The 24,112-nt window shown below is 36.4% G+C and overlaps 1 protein-coding gene across 4 annotated transcripts in view; it reads left to right on the top strand.

Annotated features, from left to right (window-relative positions):
* Window positions 1-24,112, top strand: part of Myo9a (myosin IXA) — a 227,184-nt gene that overhangs the window by 64,799 nt on the left and 138,273 nt on the right. For 3 of the 4 annotated variants that reach the window (XM_023712464.1, XM_023712465.1, XM_023712467.1), the window contains exons 8-10: window positions 9,122-9,263; window positions 13,178-13,373; window positions 22,672-22,791. In XM_023712464.1, coding sequence (XP_023568232.1) covers window positions 9,122-9,263; window positions 13,178-13,373; window positions 22,672-22,791 — 458 coding nt within the window. The remainder of the gene's footprint in view (window positions 1-9,121; window positions 9,264-13,177; window positions 13,374-22,671; window positions 22,792-24,112) is intronic. The other variant, XM_023712466.1, reaches the window with a different exon arrangement.

Consider the following 24,112-nt stretch of genomic DNA (forward strand, 5'->3'; position numbering starts at 1 on the left):
TTACTATATGGTGATATATGGGTCTAGTTTTAGTCTTTGTGCGTGGAAAGCCAGTTTTTCTAGCACCATTTATTAGAGACTTTGTTGCAGTGAACATGTTTTGCTCCTTTGTCAAAGATAAGGTGGCTGAATGCGTTTGGGGATGTGTCTGCAACTTCTGTTCTGTTCCACTGATCCTTAGGTTTGTTTTTGGCCAATACTATGCTGATTTTCTCACAGCAGCTTTGTAGTATAATTTCAGGTTTGCTATTGTGAGGCTCTCTGATTTGCCTTTGTTGTATAGAATTGCTTTTGCTTTTCTTGGTCCCTTCAGATTCCCAATGAACTTCAGGAATGTTTTCTTGGTCTGTGAGGTTTGCTAATGGTATTTTGCTTGACATTATATTAAATCTTTATAGCAATTTTGGGATTGTGGCCATTTTTATGAGGTTGGTTCTTCCTATGCAAGAGCAAGAGATATTTTTCCATTTTCTGATATCCTCTTCAATCTCTTTTTTTTTTTAGCATACTGTAATTTTCACTGTATAGCTCTTTTATGTACTTTATTAGATTGATTCCTAAGTATGTCTTTTTGTATGCTATCATGAAGGGTGTAGTTTTCCTAATTTCTTTCTCAGTGAGTTTGTTGTTTGTGTACAGGAATGCTACTGATTTTTGAGTGTTGACTTTGTATCTATCTCTATTACTACTCTTGGTTATTAAATCTAGAAGTTTTTTGGTGGAGTTTTGGAGGTCTTCTATGCAGCATATCATATCATCAGCAAATAATAATACTTTCTCTTCTTCTTTTCCAATCTTTATTCCTTTTATTTTTTCTCTTGTCTTAACTGCTCTGGCCAAGGTTTCCAGAACTGTATTGAATAGGAATGGTGACAGTGGACATCCTTGTCTCATTTCTGATTTTCAAGTGAAGGCTTTCATTTTTTGTCCATTTAGTATGATGTTGGCTGTTGGTTTGTCATATATACCTTTTATTAGGTTGAGGTAAAGATTATCTATCCCAGTTTTCTGTAGGGTTTTTGTCATGAATGGTTGTTGGACTTTGTCAATTTTTTTTTTTTTTTGCATCTATTGAGATGATCATCTGGTTTTTGTCTTTGGTTCTGTTAATATAGTGTATTACATTTATTGATTTATGTATGTAGGCTACCATCCATGTAGCCCTGTGATGATTCTCACTTGGTCATAATGAATAATCTTCTTGATTATTTGCTGCATTCTGTTTGCCCTTGTCTTACTAAGAATTTTTGCATCATTTTTCATTAGGGAGATTGGCCTATAGTTTTCTTTCTAGGTTGGGTTTTTCTTTTCTGGTTTTGCAATTAAGGTAATACTTGCTTTCAGGAATGACTTTGGTAGTATGGCTTCCCTTTCAGTTTCATTAAAGAGTTTCAGCGTTAGTGGCATTAGTTCTTCTCTAAATACCTTGCAGAATTCAACAGTGAATACATCAGGACCTGGGCTTTTCTATGTTGATAATGTTTTGCTTACATTTTCAATTTTACTGACTCTTACTGTGTTACATAGAATTTTGATATCATCTTGATTGAGTTTTGGTAATACGATTGTGCCTAAGAATCTCCATTTCTTCCATGTTTTCCATCTTATTAGAATATAGGTAGGTATTTATGATAATAAGTATTTATGATCTCCAGGATTTCTGTAGGATCCATTGTGATTTCCCTCTTTCCATTCCTAATTGCTTCAATTTGGGTTTTAACTCGTTTTGACAAAGCTGCTTAATGGTTTATTGATTTTATTTATTCTTTCAAAGAATCAACATTTTGATTCACTGATTCTTTGTATTTTCTTAGTCTCCATTGCATTGATTTCTCCTCTTTATAATTTCCTCTTTCACATGGGCTTTGCATTTGATTTGTTCTTTTTTTTCTAGAAGTTTTAGGTTCACAATTAGGTTATTTGAGCTTGTTGTTTTCTTGATATGTGAGTTCATCAATATTAATTTCCCTTATAGGATTGCTTTCATTACATCCCATACATTTTGGTATGTTGTATCGACATTATCATTTAATTACACACCTTATTTAATCACGTCTTTACTTTCCTTTGTGACCTGTTGGTTGTTCAGAAGGGCTCTGTGTAATTTCCATATGTTAGTATAGTTTTTGTAGTTTCCTTTGTTACTAATTTCCTGTTTCATTACATTATGGTCAGTATGCATGGGATGCTTTCAGTTCCTTTGCAGTTACTTAAATATGTTATTTTCAGCTAATATATGATCTGTTTTGGGAGTGTCTCATGCACAACTGAGAAGAATATATATTCTAGTGTTTTTGGGGTGGAACAGTCTGTAAAGGTCCATGAAGTTCCATTTTTTTCATAGGCTTGGTTTAATTCTAATATTTCTTTGTTGATTTTTTCTTTTTGGTCCAGTTGATCTTCATTATTCATTTGTGAGAGTGGGATATTAAGAACTCTCAGTATAATTGTATTAGCGCTTATTTGGTTTTTCATATCAGTTAATACTTGTTTTATGTAGTTGTGTAAAACTGTTTGGTATATAAATACTTATTTTTTTTAAATCTCTTCTTGAGGTTTTCCCTTAATGATTGTGTATTAACCTCCTTTGTGTCTTTTTAAAATTTTATTTATTTATTTATTTTTTACATTTAGTGTGTGTGTGTGTGTGTGTGTGTGTGTGGCCAGCTCAGCCCACCTGGGGGCGGGGCTGGCTAGCATGTGGTGCTAGGGGATTGAACTGTGGTCCCTGTGCTTTGCCAAGCTTGTTCTAAGTAGGTGCTTTAGACCACTGAGCCGTCTCTCCAGCCCCTTTTTGTGTCTTTTGATTAAAGTTTGTGTTGTCTACAGATAGAATAGTTACCCCCTTTTCTGGGTTTCTGTGGCATGAAGAATTGTTTTCAATCCTTTGACTTTTAGTCTGTCAATTTCTTTTGGAGTTAAATGTGTTTCTTGAATGCAGCGTATTGTTGGATCTTGCTGCTGCTTCTGCTGCTGCTGCTGCTGCTGCTCCTGCTCCTCCTCCTCCTCCTCCTTTTTTTTCTTTCTCCTTCTCCTCCTCCTCCTCTTCCCCCTCCTCCCCCTCCTCCTCCTTTTCCTCCTTCTCCTTCTTCTCCTTCTTCTTCTGTATTTGTTACAGGATCTCACTATGCAGCTCAGACTCATAATGATCCACCAGTGCTGGGATTACAGGTGTGCGTCTCCATGCCGGGTCTCAGTGGCTGGCTCAGCACACTCAGGGGTGAGGTTGACAGGGCATGTTGTAAGGATTGAACCCTGGTCTCTGTCCTTGCTTAAGCAGGTGCTTAGTCCACTGAGCTATCTTGCCAACCCAGAGCTTGCTTCTTAGATACATTCTACCAGTCTTTCTTTTTTTTTTGATTGGTGAGTTGAAACCATTTACGTTAATGGTTATAACTGATAGGTAGTAGCTCTTCTTTTTAGTTTTGTTTCTGTGTTGTTCTTCCCGGTCTTTCTGGTCTGTTTAATTGCTTGCCATGCCTGATGGCCTCTATTGGTGTTCTTGTGTTTCTCATCTTTTGTTACCTCTTCCTAATAGGTCTTTCAGAACATTCTGTAGAGCTGGCTTGCTGGTCATAAATTTCTTAAGTAACTCCCTGTCATGGAAGTATCTTATTTCTCCATCATTTTTTTTTTTTTTTTTGAAGAGTCTACAGGGTGTTCAGGGTCTCACTACTAGGTCTGACTCATAGTGATCTACCTGTTTACAACCACTCAAGAACTGGGATTACAGGTGCGTGCCACCATGTCTAGTCTCAGTTGCCCACTCTGTGTGCTGTGGAGGCAGGACTGGCACAGTAGGCCTGGGGATCAAACCCCTGGTCCCTGTGGCTGCTTCCAGGCGCTTTAATCCACTGAATTATTTGGCTGGCCCCAATTTTTTTTTTTTTTTTAATACTGAGAATAAAAAGTATATATTTAGAATTAGCCAACTGGACTCAGTTTTGATGGTCCCAATTTTTTTGGCAACATCCAGTGCCTCATAATCAGAAGCGAGTCAAGCATATGCCTTCTTTTCTCCATCAAGCCTTATTAGGGTATTGACTTTGGCAACATTGATGTCATAGAGCTTCTTTACAGCTTGTTTGGTGCTTATTGGCTTTGACATGCACAATGAACACGAGTGTGTTGCTGTCCTCAATCTTTTTCATGGCTGACTCTGTGGTCAGAGGAACTTGATGATGGCATAGCGGTCAAGCTTGTTTCTCCTGGGGGTGCTCTGCTGAAGGTATCTGGGCTGCCTCTGGGGCTGCAGTGTCTTGGGACTGTGAAAGGTGGGCGACCTTCATATCTTCTTCTCTTTGTGGCTGTGGATGCCTTTCTGCACGGCCTTCTTGGCCTTCAAAGCTTTTGCTTTGGCTTCAGCTGTGGGAGGGGCAGCGGCTTCCTTCTTCACCGTTGGCGCCATCTTGGTAAAAGGGCTCCCTCCATCAGTTTTGAAAGATAGTTTTGCTGGGTATGTCAGTCTGGGTTGAAGATTGTTTTCCTTTAGGGCTTGAGATACTTTAATCCAAACTCTTTGATTTTAGGGTTTGTGTTGCAAAGTCTGTTGTCATTCTTATGACATTTCCTTTTTGGGAAATATATTTTTTTCTGTAGCTGCTTTCAATATTTTATTCTTTTGCTGAATCCCTGGAATCTTGAGTATTATATACCTTGGTGTGGATTTATTTTGGTCATAGTGTCTGCCTGGCAAGTGCAAGTACTCAGTTTGATCCTCAGTACCCCCCGCACCAAAAAAGAAAAAAAAAAAAAAAAAAAAAGATTATACACCATGACCAAGTAGGATTCATCCCAGGGATGTGAGGATGGTTCAATATATGTAAATTAATAAATGTAATACACCATATTAATAAAGCCAAGTACAAAAACTACATCATCTCATTAGATGCAGAAAAATTTTTTGACAAAGTCCAACACTTGTTCATGATAAAAACCCTATAGAAAATTGGAATACATGTCTTTTTATCAGTCTGATAAAAGCCATCTAGGACCAACCAAAAGCCAACATCATACTAAATGGACAAAACTTCAGGCTTTCACTCTAAACTCAGGAAACAGACAAGGATATCTATTATCACCACTACTATTCAGTATAGTTCTGAAAACCACTAGACATTTATACTACCTTTTTTTTTTTTTTTGTATTTTAGGGAAGGATCTACAGGGTTTTCAGGGTCTCACTACTAGATCTGACTCATAGTGATCTGTCTGTTTACAGGCTACCAAGAGTTGGAATTGCAGGAGTATACCACCATGCCTAGTCTCAATTGCCATCTCAGCACACCCCCGGGGTGGGGCCAGCATGGCAGGCCTGGGGATCGAGCCCCCAGCCCCTGTACCTGCTTGCAGACACTTTGATCTACTGAGCTATTTGGCTGGCCCTTATTTATACTACTTTGAAGTTAATACTCAATGTATTAACCACAATTACTCTCCTATTATCTTGTTCTGATTTTTTTTTTTTTTTGTACTGGGAATTGAACTCAGAATCTTGTACTTGCTAGGTAGACTCTTGTGCCACTGAGCTACATCCCCACCCTTTGTTTTGAAATTTTTCTATCAGTTTTTCTCTTTAAAAATTAAAAAAAAAACAACCCAACCATATTCTTTTATTTGGGGAGGAGGGAAAGTCCAAGAACTTCCAAGAAAGGAAATAATCTCATAATTCTTTTTTTTTTTTAAATGTATTTTCTTACAGAGTCTCCAAGGTCTCACTACAAAGATTGGACTCATAGTGATCCTCCTGTTTTCAGCTTTTGAAGCACTGGGATTATAGTCTTGTGCCACCACACCCAGTCTTGATTGCCCTCTCACTGTGCCCCAGTGGCAGGACTGGCACCAACATGGTGCTCTGGGGTTCAAACCCCTGGTCTGTGTGCCTGCCTAAGTAGGCGCCTTAGTCCCTCTTAATTCTTAAAATCCAGAAAGTCTACTCTTTATTTTCTGACTTCCTCACACGTACATAATTAGCAGTTTTTTTTTATTTTTATCTCTACTAAGTCGTCTGTCTCTTTCTTTCTTTCTTTCTTTCTTTCTTTCTTTCTTTCTTTCTTTTTTTGTGGAACTGGGGATTGAACTCAGGCCCTTGCACTTGCCAGGGAAGTGCTTATTCCACTGTCGTGCATATTTCTATACTGTACCTATTCCTATTATTTTGTCACTCTTTAACGTCCTTTCTTTGCTTTCCTATTATTCGTAGATAGTTAGCAGTTTTCTTTTATGTATTTGGTACAGTGTCTACAGGGTCTATGAGGTCTCACTATGTAGATTGGACTCGTAGTGACTCTCCTATTTTCAGCCTCCCAAGTGCTGGGATTACAGGTGCAGGCCATCGCTGTCTCAGTGCTCTCTGGGGGGCCAGGCCTGCACAGCATGCCAGGGATTGAAGTCCAGCCACTGCACTCTGCCTAAGCAGGCACTTCTGTCCACTGAGCTATCTGGCTGGCCCTGCAATTTTCTTAACTATACCTAAGTATATCTTTCTGTATCATACCTCTTATTATTTTAAATATACATCAGAGAGCTTATTTTCACTGGTCATATGAATTAAGCATTTTATATGCAGAAGTCACACAATGTCTATTAAGAATTTTATAAAAGGAAATATAGGAATATAAACATTCAGGAAAGGAGAAAACAGTCAGCAGGGATAACAAAAAAGTTCACAGAGGACATAAGAGGCAGTATAAACTACATGTTAAAAGTTGGGTAAGGGCTTCAATTATGGGAAATGTCACTGAAAGAAAGTATCTTTCAGAAAGCAGTTTACGTTGTCATTATGTTTCAGGTTTGTTCTGAGTGGGCTGGAGGTCAGCTGGGGTTGCATTTTACCTTTGTGTCTTGTCATTTTCTATTTTCTCTTTTGTTTTCCATCTCTTTTTTAAAAATTATTTTATTTATTTATTTATTTATTTATTTATTTTTATGGAACCAGGGATTGAACTCAGGCTCTTGCGCTTGCTAGGCAAGTGCTTATTCTACTGAGCCATCTCCCTGGCCCTTTGTTTTCCATCTTAATGCTTGCCAATTTCTTATAGTTGATAGCTTTATCACTAGTATTAAGGCTTCCCTAGGAGATACCTGTTTTCAGCAATATCCTCTTAGACATAGGTGGTTCTTTATAGCTATCCCAAGAACCCACCTTCCCGATTTTTAAAGTATGCACAGGTAGTATTTGGGTCAGCACCTAGTCCTTTCATACTGTAGTGTGATAATGTTTAAGACTCCATACATACAGGGTTATCATTCAAGTGTAAAAAACTGATTATATTATTATACATGACATCCTGGCTAAATAGTACAGTTAGTGATACCAATAGTTCCAAGTATAGCTGAACTACTAACTATGGTAACCATTTACCTGATACCTCCAACCATAGGAGCAAACTCCAAAGTTATATAACAAAAGCTATCATATACCATTTACTGTATGCAGTAGTTTTCTCCCTAGTGGAGTGATTTCACCTTGCTGCTGGGGGCAGGGAGGGGATCAAGATGGATAGGTGAGAGGGTAAAGCGATGAATGAGGTCAAATATAGTAGAATGAAGGCTGGAGGTGAAAAGATGATCATCCAAGTTTGGTGAAACTTGAGGACACAGGAGGGAGAGAATGAAAGAAAATGCAGAGGAGAAATCAGAAGGGGAAGAGCCAATATTTACTCCCTTGAAAGTATAATGTCACGTGGTAGTTGAGGAAAGACAGAGGATCAGTAGAAGAAAACAAAAAGGGTATGTCTTTGTTACTCTTTGCTGGGACAAATACCCAACACCCACAATGAAGGAAGGAAAGGTTTATTTAGCTCATAGTTCCTGGAAGTTTCAGTCCATACTCAGTTGGCTTCAAGGCAGAGTTGCACATGACAGAGAGCAACTGTTCATGGTAGCAGCAAAAAGCAAAGGAGGAAAAATGGAGAAGTAGCAGCAATGGCTGCAGAGATAGCTCAGTGGCATAAGCACCTGCCAGGCAAGCACAAGGTGCCAAGTTTGATTCCCAGTACCAGGGGAAAAAACAAAACTGACGACAAAGCAGAATGAATGCCAACCAGACAGGGAAAAGATAGCCAAACAGACAAACAAGGGAGAATAAAAGTAGTAAAATTCTTCTGGTGTTCATAGAAATATGCTGTGTACTCCAGCCAAGTATGCCATGGGATTTGTGCTGTCTATGGAGCTGATCTTGACCTCATAATATGGGAGTTAGGATTGGTCTTCAGTTGAGGTTTTCTGTAGCTCAACTACTTAAAAAATCATTCATTCATTCATTCATTCATTCATTCATTCATTCGGTACAGAATCTTCCTGTGCAGCTGGACTCATAGTAATTCCTCCTGTTTCAGCCTCCTCAGCATTGGAATCGCAGGTGTGCACCACCACACCTAGTTTTGGTGGCTTGCATAGTGTGCCCAGATTTCCAGGGCCTGGCATGGCATATAGTACAGGGTATTGAACCCAGGTCCTTGTGCTTGCCAGGCAGATGCTTAGCCCTAGAACCTACTTGCTCCTCAGTACTGTGAGGACAGTTCTCTGTTATTGGTCTTATTGACTACTTTGCCAAAGGAATCTGTGCCCCTGTCAGGGGTCTTGATAATCTCAGGTTTGGGTTTTATTTTCCTTTGGGATTTACAGTGTTGAAGTACAGTGCAGTTTAAGCTAAATAATGAATCACTTGAGTTATAGTGGTACCTCAGTTCTTGAACTTAATTCTTTCCATGTTTCTGGTTGTAAATCAAATTGAATGAGATCCAGATCAAATTCATTGGTTAAGTTCAATGTTGACCTTATGGAAAAATATGCTTCATTTCTTTAATTTGGGTTGTGAGTGGAATCATGGAAAGAATTAAGCTTGTGAATCGTGGTACCACTGTAATTTCTTTAAGGATAATTGCAAGTATAGATATTGGTGAAATCACAGCTTTTATTATCCGTAGAATTGGAACACCATCCTTGTTATACTCAGTTTTTGCCTTGTTATGATAATCAGATTAGATGCTATATATGAAAACTTTGTAGACTGCTAAATGTATGAAATGGCAATTGACTTCTAATGTACTTTTTTAAAAAAAGCGATGCTCTACTGCATGTTTATTACATTTTTTCCTCTTTTTAATCTTTAATCTAGCTTTCCACAAGCTACAAATCAAACATTACTAGACAAGTTTAAGCATCAACATGAAGAGAATTCTTACATCGAATTTCCAGCTGTGATGGAGCCTGCTTTCATAATAAAACATTATGCTGGAAAAGTAAAATATGGGGTAAAGGTCAGTGAATTTCTCATTGAATGTGCTTTCAGGGCAGAGTTATGTTCTTGACTATGTCACTCTCCCTTGTATACTTGTATTGTTTCCTTTGTAGTTTTTAGAAGTTGTTCATCAGTAAAATTTGAGGGCCAGGGAGATAGTTCAGTGGAATAAGCACTTCCCTAGTGCAAGGGTCTGAATTCAATCCCTGGTTCCACCAAAAAAAAAAAAAAAAAAGAGCCTTTGGGGCGGGGGAGATGGCTCAGTGGAATAAGCACTTCTCTGGCAAGCACAAGGGCCTGAGTTCAATCCCCGGTTCCAAAAAAAAAAAAAAAAAAAAAAGAAATGTCCTGGTTTGCATAAACATCAGTAAAATTTGAAGACATGAAGTTACTACTATGTTTTTGCTCATTTCCTTTTGCAGATTAAAATCTGATGTTAGTCCATTCTAATGAACTTTCAATCTGAAAGAATAGATAATATGTGTATATTTCAAAGTCATTGGTTTTTCCATGTAATATTATGAATCCCCTCCTTTGTACCCATAAGTTCTATCATGCACTATTATTTGTAAGCTTGCACTCTTAATGAAAGTATTGAAACTCCTAACTCCTGGGAAGGGGAATCTTTATAATGTCATCCATTTTTTTACTTATATCTGGCAAGGTAATTGCTCTTCACCACTTGAAGTTTATGTGTACTTTAAATTTAAGGTACTTAATTTCCTGAGCAAGGCAGTAACAATACAAAGAATAGTGGAGCAGTATGTTTTTTATTGGTTCTTATGTGTATATCTTAAGATAATTTATTCACCCATTTACTGATGCATTTTTTAAAAAAGTATCTATTGAACATAGATATGTGTCAAAAAATAGGTCATATGTCAGACTCTGCTCAGTGTCTGGAACAATCTGGTAATGAACTAGATACTTTACTCCTGACTTTGTATGTACACACATATATGTTAGCTGGTTGTGGTAGTACATGTCTATAAAGTATCTGCACATTTCTATAAGGCACACAGTACCTAGAAATCAAGAAATAAGATCCATCTTGCCTTGAAAGTGAAAGTCATCAGTCACTGTCATGCTTTACTGTGGTCATGGAAAAATTGTAGAATTTAGGTTGTAAAGTGTAATTGTTAATAGAATGGGATTACTGTTTCTGCATGGTAGTTTTCTCTTAGTCTCTTGGTGGACAGTTTTACCTTCCTACTTAATTATGAATGTAGTATGTTCAAATCTGTTTCATTAATGTTTGAATAAATTACAGTATGTTATATAAGTTAATGCCTGACAATATATGAGTACCTGACAATTCTAAGCTGTAATAATTACATATTGGTGGTTTGGGTTTGAAAACTCTTACACGGGGGCCCAGCCCTAGCTCAGTTCTTTAAGTGGCTGCTTCCACAATGCTGGCAGCCTCAGTTTGCTGTAGTTCGATCCCCACAACACTCCAGCCATGCAAAAGTGCCCTGAAGGCATTCAAGGAGCAAAAAAAAGAAAACTCTTACAGAAGATAGATAGATAGGTAGATAGATAGATAGATAGATAGATACATACATACATACATACATACATACATACCTAGATACATAGTTATTTAGTTTCTTCTCTGAGGATATTTAGGTATGAGCCAAAGATTAAAACTCTTGGCTTGTTTCTCTTTCCCTTTGTTTTCAGAACAAAAAAATTGGGAAAGGAAAGCCCTGAAGGGCTTTTGTGCATAGGGCTCCATGATACTCTAGGAATGCTCTTCATGGAATTCTGAATTAGGGGTGTTCAGTGAAGCTGTACCAAGCTAGAATGATGTACCCTATCACCTTTCCATTGACAGGACAAAATCCCTGGCAAACAGTGACTTAAAGGAGAGATAATTTATTTTGGTTCATGATTTCAGAAGTTTATCCATAGTGAGTTGGCTTCAGAAAGGCATCCAGGAAGCCAAGAGCAAGGGAGAGCAGGGGAAGGAAGGGGCCAGGGACCAGATGTAGGTCTCACAGTCCTGCCCCCATGACCAACCCAGACACACCCAGGAGTGTGCTTTACTTATCTCCTGGGTATCTCTCAGACCAAGTAAATTAATAGTCAAGATTAATCATCACATGTACTCACTATATCTTTACTGTTTTTATTTAACATATACAGTTTTAAAGTTACAGTCAGTATTTGGACTATATAGAACAGTCTAGACTTTTATGTTTGGATTATTAGCTTCCTTACCCTTCTCATATTCATACAGAATATTTTAATCTATTTTCTTGTGTTCTCTCCTCTCTAACTTGTATGCTGTGGCAGGTTGGTATTACCTTTGTTTTACAGTCCTTAGCTATAAAAGACCGGTCATTTAAAATAGCTTTAAAAATCTGTATGCTAAGCCAGGTATGTAGCATGCACTCATATCGTCAGCACTCAGGCCGAGGCAGGAAGATTGTGAGTTTCAGCTAGCCTGGGGGCCACAAGAGTTCAGAACTATCCTAGAGAAAGTAGAGACACTGTCTGAAAACGAGCAAAACCCTCCAAAATTATATGGTGATGATATTTATATTGAAGGTGTGATAGAAAAATATGGTGTATGTTGAAGTAAAAAGTCATTACAGTAAAAGACATATTAATTGTATGTATTATTATTGTATTTTCTTGGCTATTGTGAGACAGGGTCTTGGTCCCACTGTATAGCCTTGCCTGGCCTTTAACTCAAGGTGATCTTTTTGCCTCAGCCTCCTGAGTGCTGGGATTACCAGCATGGGCCACTACATCTAGGGACACATCAACTTTAAATCCCCTCAGATAAGCTCCCTTGTTAAACACACATCCCACCATCAGTGCCACTTTCTGAAGCTATTCTGAGAGTCCTTTTTCATGAATGTCTTTATTAAACTGTCATGGCTGCCTTCATATCCTGAATGTATTCAAAATGTTTCCCTTTCACGGTCTTTTTGACTTTGGGGAAGAGCCAGGAGTCATGTGCTGCCTGATCTAGTGAATAAGATAGCTAAGGACATAATAAAATGTTTTTATGAGCCTGCCTTTCTGTTCAGTGGTGTTCAGGAGTATCATTTCACTATATTTCTGACCACTCAATAAATAGTATAGTTGTTATAGGTAGCTATGTTTGACTCATACTTCCACTTATTGTGTAATTGGGGCATGATAGTGTTAATGTAATTTCTGTGATCTTTTACCATACTAATTCACCAGGAAGTCTTTTACTTGTACCTCCTGAAATATACCTCAAATATGATAGTTCTTTGCCATTTCTTTTTTCACCTACCTACCCCAAGCCACTGACGGATACTTCTTCTCTGCTTAGCACAATATTTGTTCTTGTGTTTTTTCTATTCTGTGTACTTTCACTTTTTGTGCAACATCAGATGTTCATAAAACACTAGTTGGCTGTTGTCATTATCTAGTTGCTTCCCTTTATACTTGGATGAAGAATAGTAAAACTCTTAAATCAGTCTTATAGGGCCTAAATGTGTTATTTATTTGGTTAAATAAATAACTCTCACATTTAACCACAAAGCTCTAGCCCTTGGCTTTACTTTTTTTCTTGTAACTTGGTCAGTTTATTACCACAAGGAGTATAATGTGTTCATTTGCTTATAATGTTCTTCCTGACTTTTCTCATGTTGGCTTCTTTTGGTTTTCTAGCCTTCCTACCCTTTTCTGTAATACTTCCCTTTGGAAAGGCTGAGCCTGATCGTTATCTAACAAGCTGTGATAAAATTGTGAAATGTTCTAACTTTTATGTATTATAGAATTCAGTAGTTTCAGGATTGTCTGGTACTTGGTAGAGGGCAGCTGTTGCATTTAGGTAGCTAGAAGAGGGTTCACGTCTATGATCTTTATTCAACTAAGATCAAACATGTCATTCTTCATCCTCTTGATATTACCAGTTTTCCTCAAATAACTCTGGTACTTTTCTGACAGGATTTCCGGGAAAAAAATACAGATCATATGCGTCCAGATATTGTAGCTCTTCTGAGAAGTAGCAAGAATGCATTTATCTCTGGGATGATTGGACTTGATCCTGTGGCTGTTTTCCGGTGGGCAGTTCTCCGAGCCTTTTTCAGAGCCATGGTTGCTTTCAGGGAAGCTGGGAAAAGACACGTTGAGAGAAAAATTGGTAAGCAATAGTTACTAATATTTTACTGTTTCATCTTGCTTTTTTATGTCTTGTACACAAGGTGTAGCATCACAGTAACTTATTTTGTTCTGTTTTCTACCCATATGGTGACATCATGTTTTAGAACTTATAAGTTGAGTGAATTGTATGATTAAATATCTATGTGAGTTATGTGTAGCTATAGTTTTATTAATAGTGATAGAAATAATGAATATAAAGCACTTTGTTCCTAGACAGTAAGTCATTGGTATGCTTTGGAACAAAAATCAGTGATAATGATTATATAATGAATTGGAATTTAATTTTTATACTTTTCTCTTGCATACTTTTTACTATAATAAAATATGACAGTATAAATTAGGAGAAAGAAAGAGTAGGATAGAGATAGAATAAGTGAAGAGAACTCTGTTTCCGAGTCATCTTCTGACTAACATTTGTGATTTAGAGCATTGTTTTTTTCTTTTCTGTAAAAGTATTGCTTTTTAAATTAATTAATTGGGCCAGCCTAATTGCTCAGAGGACTAAAGTGCCTGCTTAGGCAAAGCACAGTGGCTGGGCTTTGATCCCTGGCGTGCTGTGCCTGCGCTGCCTGTAGGGTGCACTGAGGCAGCGATTGAGACTGGACGTGGTGGCATGCACCTGTAATCCCAGTACTTGGGAGGCTGAAAACAGGAGAATCACTGAGTCTGATCTGCATAGTGAGACCCTGTAGACCCTGTCCTAAATACAGAAAAAGAAAACAATTATCTGACCTAGATAAATAAGTCAAATTATTAAGTCAGGGAAAACATGTTTAATATTAATTTTCATTTTCTTTTTTCCTTAGTTTATTGAATTTTTACTTTGAAATTTTGAAAAGGATATTTTTACCCCTTCTATGCTTCTTCCTCAACCCCATTTCCCATTGAGTGTGAGGCGAGTTTCATAAGCATTTGTAGTCTATTGGAAACTTAACTGTTGCTTGCTGCAGCTCTAGTTGTAGACAAAACATTGAATAAAAGTTGAAAACCAGTTTTTAATCATTTGAAATTAATAAATACACTTGGAAGGTTGAAATTAAACTTAGTTTTTTAGATTGTAATATGTGTGAAGTGTTCTTGATAGATAGGGATAACTACAATTTTTGAAACTTGATTTGCCTTTTATAAAGTGGTTCCTGAGAGGTTATACTTTTTTTCTTTTCTTTTTTTTTTTTCTTTTTTCTTTTCTTTCAAGGTTATACTTTTTATCAGAGCTTTATGGAGAGATTTTTGCCTTTAGATGCTTTCTTATTTATCATGAAAAATTTGTAGTAAAACCATTCAGAACTGAATTGGTTATTGTTATTATGTACTGAAACTTTTCTTGTATTTGCTATTGAAAATGTCATTTTCTGCAACTTTACATTGCTTTTGTGCTCCTTTAACTTTTAAAATCTTTTGTTTGAGCAAGCTAGTTTTTTTATGGTCATCCTTATAAATTTGAGAAGTGATGTACAGTGGTATTGTTTTGATAAAATTTATTCTTATTTAATCTAGTTTTTCTTTCTGAGTTGTGCAGAGCTTACATATACTCATTCTTCTGGAATATTTTTTCATTTAGAATGCATAAAACAAGCATGGAAAGTAGGCAGAAAGTAAATAAGACCCGATCTAAAATACAAATAAATCAAATCCAGTATATTTTCCTTTCTTTTTTTTTTTACATTTATTTTTTTATTGTGTGTGTGTGTGTGTGTGTGTGTGTGTGTGTGGCCAGCTCAGCCCACCAGGGGGCTGGCCGGGGCATGTGGCATGTGGTGCTGGAGGATCGAACCGCTGTCCCTGTGCTTTGCCAAGCTTGTTCCAAGTAGGTGCTTTAGACCACTGAGCCATCTCTCCAGCCCCTTCCTTTCTTTTGAAAATATTTTTTTCCATAATTTTATTGAGAAACAAATAGCAATGAGATAGTTTCAAACTAAATTGGTAGGACAGTTTCAATAATTAACACATTGCATACATTCTTCCTGGTGGTTAATTGCTGTACAAGATGCGGACTTGATATCCTATATACAAACACCGTTAGAACAAATCCCTCTATTCATTAAGAGAATGTAACTATATATATCTATCCTAACCACTTTGAATACACAGATACAAAATGGACATTCATCTGTATCCCCTCTTTTTTGTTAAGTTCCATCATTTAAATATTATAGGTGTGTAAATGCTAAAAATATTTTTATAAAAATGTTCAGTGGACTCTTAACTAATCATCAAGAAACATCCTAACAGGGAACAACAATAAAAATCCCTCCCTCCTGTGTTTTCCAAGGAATTTTCCTGACATTCTTTTCTTTTAATCAAGCCAACTGAATACAACTGAGAAGATTGAATTCGACTATATTTTTTTTGTTATTTTGCGTAGGCTTCCAAATTGATACCATTTTAATGCCTTTAAAAAAAAAAATTTAACTACTGTTTTTGAGCAAAATTTTAGTATAGTTGTAGAATGAATATTATGATGACTGGATCATATGTATTTGAAACCAGATTACTGTATTTGAAACCAGAAAATATCTTTTTTTTTAAATACTTTTAATAGAGTTGCATAAATAGGCAGTTTGAGTGTAGCTGCAAGTTGACTGTGCTAGAAGGAAGAAGGAGAAGTTGAAATGCTTTGTCTGGTCAGCAGTGAGATAATACAAAGTAGTTATTCCATTTCTGTCATCCACCTTAAGCCTCATTTATGAGCCCAGAGTAGAGACCACTATTTAATGGTCATGATGAAGGCATAGGAGAGTCATAATATTGACCATGCATTATATGCATGTAGCACTTAGCACAATGATACTTTATTTGGTTATATTGGAGTTATATTAAAAGTACGGTCAAAGGGGCCGGGGAGATGGCTCAGTGGAATAAGCGCTTCCCTGCCAAGCGCAAGGGCCTGAGTTCAATCCCTGGTTCCGGGGGAAAAAAAAAAAAAGTACGGCCAAATAGGAATTTTCAAGAGTTTCAAGGCACTAGGCAAACACAAGGCATTCAGCTGTGGCATTGGGAAAGGGAGACTTATAAGAGGTCTCAAAGTTTTACCAATTTTTTTTGATGAACAGAGAAGCTACAGCTATTAATATAGTGTCTGCAGGTTGGGAGGTTAAAGGATCATATATAAACTATTCTTCTTCATCTAACTCAGTGAACTGCATAACTCTAATGCATACACTCTTTTGTTTCTGTAAAAGAAGAGTTCTAGTGACCATCTTTTTTTGAAAAATGACCAGATAGGGAAACTAACTTGGATATCTCTGCAGATGCAGTGTTTGTCCATAGGTTTATCTAACACTAAAGAGATGTTAAATGTACATTTTTTTTAAAAAAACATCCTGACCATTATTTATAAGTCACTTCTGTGTTGGGAACTATAGCATGGGAACTAAGAATTTTGGTTGGCTTAAGCATCAGTGAAATTAATGAGCTAAACCTTTCCAAAAATTGTCTTCCATAATAGCAACAGGAAACACTAATGATAATTGTTAGAATAATTTTGTCAGAACTATGGAAAGTAGTTATGGAGTAACCCAGAAAGTTTTATACAAAAAAGGATGACTAGCAATGAAGATGGTACACTTTGTGGCATTTTAATGTGTACTCTTCCCTTCCCTTCCTTTCCGCACTCCATAGTAACTCTTGAAACCAGCAGCCCAAATCATATTAAAAGTCAGTAGTCCAACCACTGGAGGGAAATAAAAGGATTTCATACACTTTCAAGGCCTTGTTCTCAGGGAATTTTTATCATTTAGCCTGTTTGTACAGTTCCCTAAAGAACATATTTGTAAAGGTTTCATTTATTTATTTGGTATTTACCCAGAGTGAACAGTGTATAACCCAGGTACACTGTTGGAAACAGTTAGAATGAATTATTAAACAATGCAGCTGCTGCAAGTGGCAGATTGATGTTGGGACAAACTGCGGCCTCACCATACAGCTTCTAAGGAAAGCTGGGCAATGGGAGAGCTATAATGCCTTTGAGAAATTCCAGTGTATTCCTGAAATGCAGTTTTCTGTGTACTTGTGTAGGGCTCTGTGCATGCCCAGGACAAGCCAATGTTCCTGAGCATTCAATTCTGGCTAACTTTGAACTTCTGTTCAAGCAGAAAGTGGATGCCAAGACAGAGTTGTAAACTTCCTAATTGAAAAAGTAAAGGAAAATATGAGAACAACATCTCAGTAAAGTTAGTAATAAAGATATAGCAACTACATATGTACATATAAATAAATACCTGGTTAAATGTGTAAGACAGTATATAAGTTTTTAAATTTTATAACTATTTTCCCTTCAGTATGCTTTGATAAATATGCCAATAACTGAAACGGAAATTTATCAGAGGAGTTTAGCTACACATTTAACCAGGCAGAAGAAAGAATCCCTGAATTTAAAGACAGATGAATTGGGATTGTTTAAAGAACAGGAAGAAATTAGAAGGAAATAAAATGAACAAAGTATCAGAGCTCTGTTAGAAACCATCAAGTGTACCAACTTCTTACAGTTTAGAAGAAAAGAGAAAGGACCAGAAACAAATCATGGCTATAAGTCCTCAAATTTAATGAAAAATGTTAATGCACACATCCAGGAAGCTCACCTAACTGCAAGGAAGATAGATTCAGAGATTGTAATTTCAGCACAGCTAAACTGTTCAGACACAAAGAGAATGATGGAAGCAGCAAGAGGAAAGTAACTCACTGACGTGCAGGATACTTAGTAAAATCAAAAGATGGTTTCTTGTCTCATGCCATTGATGTAGAAGGTGGTGGAATGGCCTATTCAAGCCATGGAAAAAAGTTAAAAAGATTGTTAATGAAGAAGTTTGTCTTCAGCAAAACCATACTTCAGCATGAAAGTGAAATTTTAAAAAATGAGTGGGGAAAAATGATCGTAAAATTGTAACAATTCTAGATAAATTGTAATGCACTTTGTGACTAGCAGACCTACCCCACAGGAAATTCTAAAAGGAGTTCTTATGGTTGAAGTGAAAGGACACTGAACAATAACTTCAGTACATGTTAAGAAATGAAGAGCACCATTTTAGGCAAATACCAAAACAATACGTGTTTCTCCTTCAATCTGATTTGAAAGATAGTTGTATAAAGCAATAATTTTTTCTTGATGGACATACGCTGCTTTAATACAGAAAGACAGAACTATAATACAAAGTTACTAGAAAGTTATAAGTTGTTACAACTTGTATGAGAATAGTAGTGTGAAGTATGGAGGGACGGACTGAAGAGAGCGTTCATATATTGTTAAGTTTGTTATTTTCAGTCCATGTTAGAGTTTTATCAATTAAGATGTTTCCTTAAGAACTATTAATTAAAAATAACATAGTCAAAATTATAGAAAACATGTAGAAAGAGGAAATAAAAATCTTAATATGTGGAATGTTAAGGACTTGTAAATAAATAAAGGAAAATTAGAAGCAACTTTGAGATAAATGGGGCTAAAAAAGAAACAAACATGGCCCATCCTAATTCTTGAAGTCAGCCTGTTCCCTGCCAGGTATTGTTTGTTGATCAGAGGAGTGAGCAGAAATTTAGTGGGGTTGTGCCACAGGTCCTCTTGGATACTCTGAAGAGAAAACAAAGAAACAAACCAACACAAAAAGTTACAGGATGCAGATAAAACAGAGCTCAGAGGGAAGTTGGTAGACCTTAAACAGTTGTATTATTAAAGAAGAAAGATCTCAAACCAGTAAGGTGAGATTCTAAAATCCAAAGTAGGCAGAGGGAAGGATATATTAAATTTGAAATAAATGAAGTGGAGAATAAAAATAGTAAAAAAAAAAAGAAAAGGCCAAAAATTTTCACTAATTTTACTAGTGAAAGGAAAGGGCCATTTCTGATAAACTTATTTTTTTTCAAAGTTTTATTGATAAACAGATAGCAATGAGACAGTTTCAAATCAAATCGGAAGTACAGTTTCAACAAATAATACACTGCATATATTCTTCTTAGTGGTTAATTGCTGTACAAGATGCGGACTTGTGATCCTATTTACAAACACCATTAGAACAAATCATTCTATTCATTAAGAGAATGCAACTATATATCTATCCCAGCCTCTTTGAATACACAGATACAAAATGGACATTCATCGGTATACTCCATTTTCTCTAAGTTCCGTTATTGAATATTATAGGTGTGTAAACTCAGCAAAATATTCTAAAAGAGTCCAGTAGCCCATAATAGCATTGGGTCTTCTGTTTAACTGGCAATGTCAGAAATTATTGACCTGAGTCCCCCACAGCTCAACACAACAGCATGGCTTTATTTCTTATATTTCGACTTCATACTTTTCTACTGAATGGTTAAGACCAAGGTAAAGCAGGACCTATGCAACAAGAGTTGTAGCTTTTTGGTCTGAGAAGGTCAGTGAAATGCCTTCAGGATTTGTCCTGAGATCCTGTACCTCAGATTGTAGAACCTTTATCAGTGCAGCCATGTGTCTGATAAACTTATGAAACTTAAAAAAAAATTTGGTTATATGGATAAAGTAAAAAAATTCAAACCATGTTGAAATGCAAAAATTTCTAGAAAGGCCTGCCCAAACAATATTCCAGTGCTGCTGTAGAAGAAATAGCAAACTTGAATAAGCCTATAACAATGAAAAAGACTGAATTAATAGTTTTAAAAACCTGTTATAAAAATGACCATTGTCTAGTGAGTTCTCAGACAATGTTAAATATTTGAAGAATTAACGTGGATGGTGCAAAAGTCCCCCCCCCCAAAAAAAAAAAAAGAAAAAAAATACTTTCCATTCCATATTCTTCTTTTTTGTTGTTGTTGTTGCTTTTTTGTTTGGCTTTTTGACACAGGGTCTCATTACGTAGTTCAGAATAGCCTTGTATTCACTGTGTAGCCCAGGCTGGCCGTGAACTCTTAGCAGACCTCCTGCCTCAGCCTCGTAAGCGCTCCATTGCTTTTCAGAGGGCAGTATTACTTGGATAGCAGATTAAGGCATAGTAAGAAAAGAATACCACAAACTACTGTGTCCTGTATGTACACAAAAATTCTTAACAAAATATTAGTGAACTGAATTCACCAGATAAAGTACTACACACCATGACCTACTAGAAGTTACTTAAGAATGAAAGATTGATTAATATTGAATGATTCCTTAAAGTTCTACATAGCAAGTCAGTATATTTCGTATCCTACACTCATTAATAAAACATTTTTCACTCAATCTTAATTTTATTCTTTGAGACAGGACCTCACCATCACTATATAGCCCAGGCTGGCCTTCAACTAACATCAGTCCTTCTGTGTCAGCCTCCAGAGTTCTGGGATTACAGGCATGTACCACCATGTCTGGCATTCATAATCATCTTGAATTCTACCAGTTTATAAAATTAGCTGTTGAGGGGGCAATAGTTTAGTAATAACTTCTTAAAATAGTAATTTGGGGCCAGCCAGATAGCTCAGTGAACTAAAGCACCTGCTTAGGCAGAGTGCAGCAGCTGGGGTTCAATTCCAGGCCTGCTGTGCCAGCCCTGCCCCCAGGGTACCCTGTAATGGCGATTGGGGCTGGGTGTGGTGGCCTGCGCCTATAATCCCAGCCCTTGGGAGGCTGAAAACAGGAGGATCACTAGGTGTCTTATCTACTACTTAGTGACACCCTGAACACCCTGTTGATCCTGTACCAAATGCATTAAAAAATTGCAATTTGGGTGGAACACAGAGCTTTCCAGGTATTTTCTTTTTCTTAACTGACCTTCCCATAGCTGTCTGTCACCTACTTGCAGACTAGTTGATGCTTGAGTGTATGTTCTCCAAGTAGCCCATCAAGTGTAAATTATTAATAATGGAGATACAGTATTTTTACTGAGGAGTATTTTGAATATGAAATGATAGTTAACTTAGTTATACTTATGTCTTTTTGAAATACATATAACTGTTGATTCTCATTGGATAAATGATAGTGTTTTGTTTTGTTTTTTGGCAGAACCGGGGATCGAACTCAGGCCCTTGTACCTGCCAGGGAAGCGCTTATTCCACTGAGCCATCTCCCCGACCCCAATGATAATGTTTTATTAGTAACTTTTTATTATCATGTACTTCAAATTTTTTAAAAGCCTAAAATTTATTTGTGATATTTGATATTGATTATAAGATTCCCTGTCCTTTGCTAAATGTAGATGCCTGTTGTCTGAATTTAGGTTTCTGGTTTAGGGAGTTATGATATTAAAATGTATACACTTGATAATGTTTCTACCTTGAAAACTGTTCATAGATTATTACCTTGTATCTTGTTCCTAATAGAATAAGTGCACTTGCCAGGGATATAGCTCAGCAGCATAAGCGCCTGCCTGGCAAGCACGAAATCTGAGTTCGATCCCTGGTGCCTAAAAAAAAAAAAATGTATTCTAGAGTAAGTGCACTAAGTAAGCTTTAATTTATTGTTTTTTGTGTTGCTTAATTTGTCTCTATTATTAAATTAGGCACTTTTTGTTTTTTTTAAAGGAAAAACATTTTAAATTTGAACATTACAGTATAACCCTCTAGGTGATCTCTGGGTAAAATGATACAAAACTCTCTGAAAGCCTGGAAACCCTATATTCTCTTTTCACTTCATTTATTGCTTATATTTATGGTTTGGACTTCCCTTCCCCCCATACAGACGTACTTCTGGAGTGACTCACTGTGTAAATAACACTAATCTGGGTATTTGGTCTTCATGTGAATGTGTGCTCTTTCTTTCCAATGTAGTTGATTTTCTGTCTCATTTTCCTGAGAAGTGGTGGTGAGGTACAGATTCTTCAGCTTTATTTTCAGATTTATTTAGAAAGAAGTGCTGCTGCTTTGCTTTATGCTGCTTTTCTTCAAAAATGATTATTGACACACTTGGAATTCCTACAAGTGTGGTTAATTGCAGAATTGGTGAAATATTTAATTATTGGTGAACTGTTTTGGGTGTATTTCTCTTTACGGTTTCAACAATGTTGCCAACTATATGCTGTTGTTATGTCAGATATGATGAAAATAATTTTACAAAAATAACTGAATCATATAAATTGTTTTTGCTATCTCCCAAAATATTTTAATTTCGAAATTTTAATATTAACTTATAGTACTTCAGGTAGTAAAAAGGACACTTTGGATACCTTATTAGTTGTATGTAGTTATCTCAAATAAATTGGAAAACTTATTCACACTTAGCCTTTATACTATATACTGTTTATACATTTTAAGATAGTTGGCAGCATTGTATTTGATTCTTTATTGGTTTGGGCTTATATAATGTCTTTTCTCCCTCCCCCCCTTTTTTTCTTTTGCTTCCTAAGGACATGATGATACAGCGCCCTGTGCAATTTTGAAAAGTGTGGATAGTTTTAGTTTTCTCCAACACCCAGTCCACCAGAGGAGCTTAGAGATTCTGCAGAGGTGCAAGGAGGAGAAGTACAGTAAGGCCAGAAATCCTGATTAAACTCTGTGTCATCACAGATTCATTTGGAAATGGAAATCAAGAGCATTGTACACAGGGTGGGACATAGAATGCATAGCCATGTGACTTCCGTAATCCTCTGAGCTGTCTCAAGATATTTTCTTTAAGTATGTAGTGCTTCCTATTGAAAGTGCTGATAGTCGTTCTTTTTTTTTAAAACCTGTGTCACTTTCTTGTTTTCTTATGATCATTGAGCCATTGAACTTGTTTGTTGACACCCAATTGGCTTCCATTTTTGTCTTTCAAATAGCTGAATGATAGATAAAATAGAACTTCTTTTCCTGCTCATTTTTTAAAGCTTTATTGAAATAGAGTTAAAGTGAAGTACATACAAAGAGAACTTGATAAATTTTAATGTATTTTGGGACTCAAGAAATTATCATTGCAATCATGATATTCATCATGCTCCCAAATTTTCCTCAAACCCCTTTTGAGACCTGCATTATTTTTTACTTTTTCATGATTGAATTTCAGCATCGGCATGCTGCTTTTGTGTATCATTGCAAATCTCTCTAGGTTGATGGCAGTCCTGTAGTCAGATTTTCCTGTGTTTGGTTTAGAGCAAAGCCACTATGTCAGTATTTTGGATTAAGGAAGCATAACAGAACAATGATGTTTATTCTTGTTTTTGTTGGTTTGTATGAACTCAGTGTAAAAGATGCCCTTGGTCTCCATTTTCTTTCTTGCTCTTTGTTGTATTCATTCTGCATGCAATTGGTTCTTTTTACTGTTGCGAGATTACAGTTTTTAGGCTACTGGTAGTATGAGAATAAATGAATCTTCACAGTCTTTAAAGCCTAATTCAGCAGTTCCCTATAGTGTGGACTGAATTTACTTTACCTAATCTATTTTAAAATTGTGGTAAATTTTGCTAGCTTCTACTTGCTAATTTCATGATTTTTTTGGTGAGAATTCCTCAAAATTTTAGTATCCAGTGTCAGTGAAGGAAGACTATAGGTAGGATTCCAAAAAGAAAATATTATGAATTCTCTTACATAAATTGTCTTAATATAAGAAAGTATGTGTTTTGCAAAACTATTTAAAATAGTTTCCAAGAAGAACAAAGGTAAGTATTTAATTAAAAAAAGACATTCTTGAAGGTTACTCATTGTTTCTGAAAAGTACACAAGTCTTCATTCTGATTATGCATCTTGTCTCTTAATCTAATACACGTTATTTAGAAGTCTGCAGATCTTTTTAGGGGAACTCAAATTAATGCTTTGTAACTCTTAAGTAATTGCTTGTAGTTTATTTGCCTTTTTTTTTTTTTTTTTTTTTTT

This window comes from Octodon degus, unplaced genomic scaffold (genome assembly GCF_000260255.1).
Source record: "Octodon degus isolate 3935 unplaced genomic scaffold, OctDeg1.0 scaffold00026, whole genome shotgun sequence".
Classification (NCBI taxonomy): Eukaryota; Metazoa; Chordata; class Mammalia; order Rodentia; family Octodontidae; genus Octodon; species Octodon degus.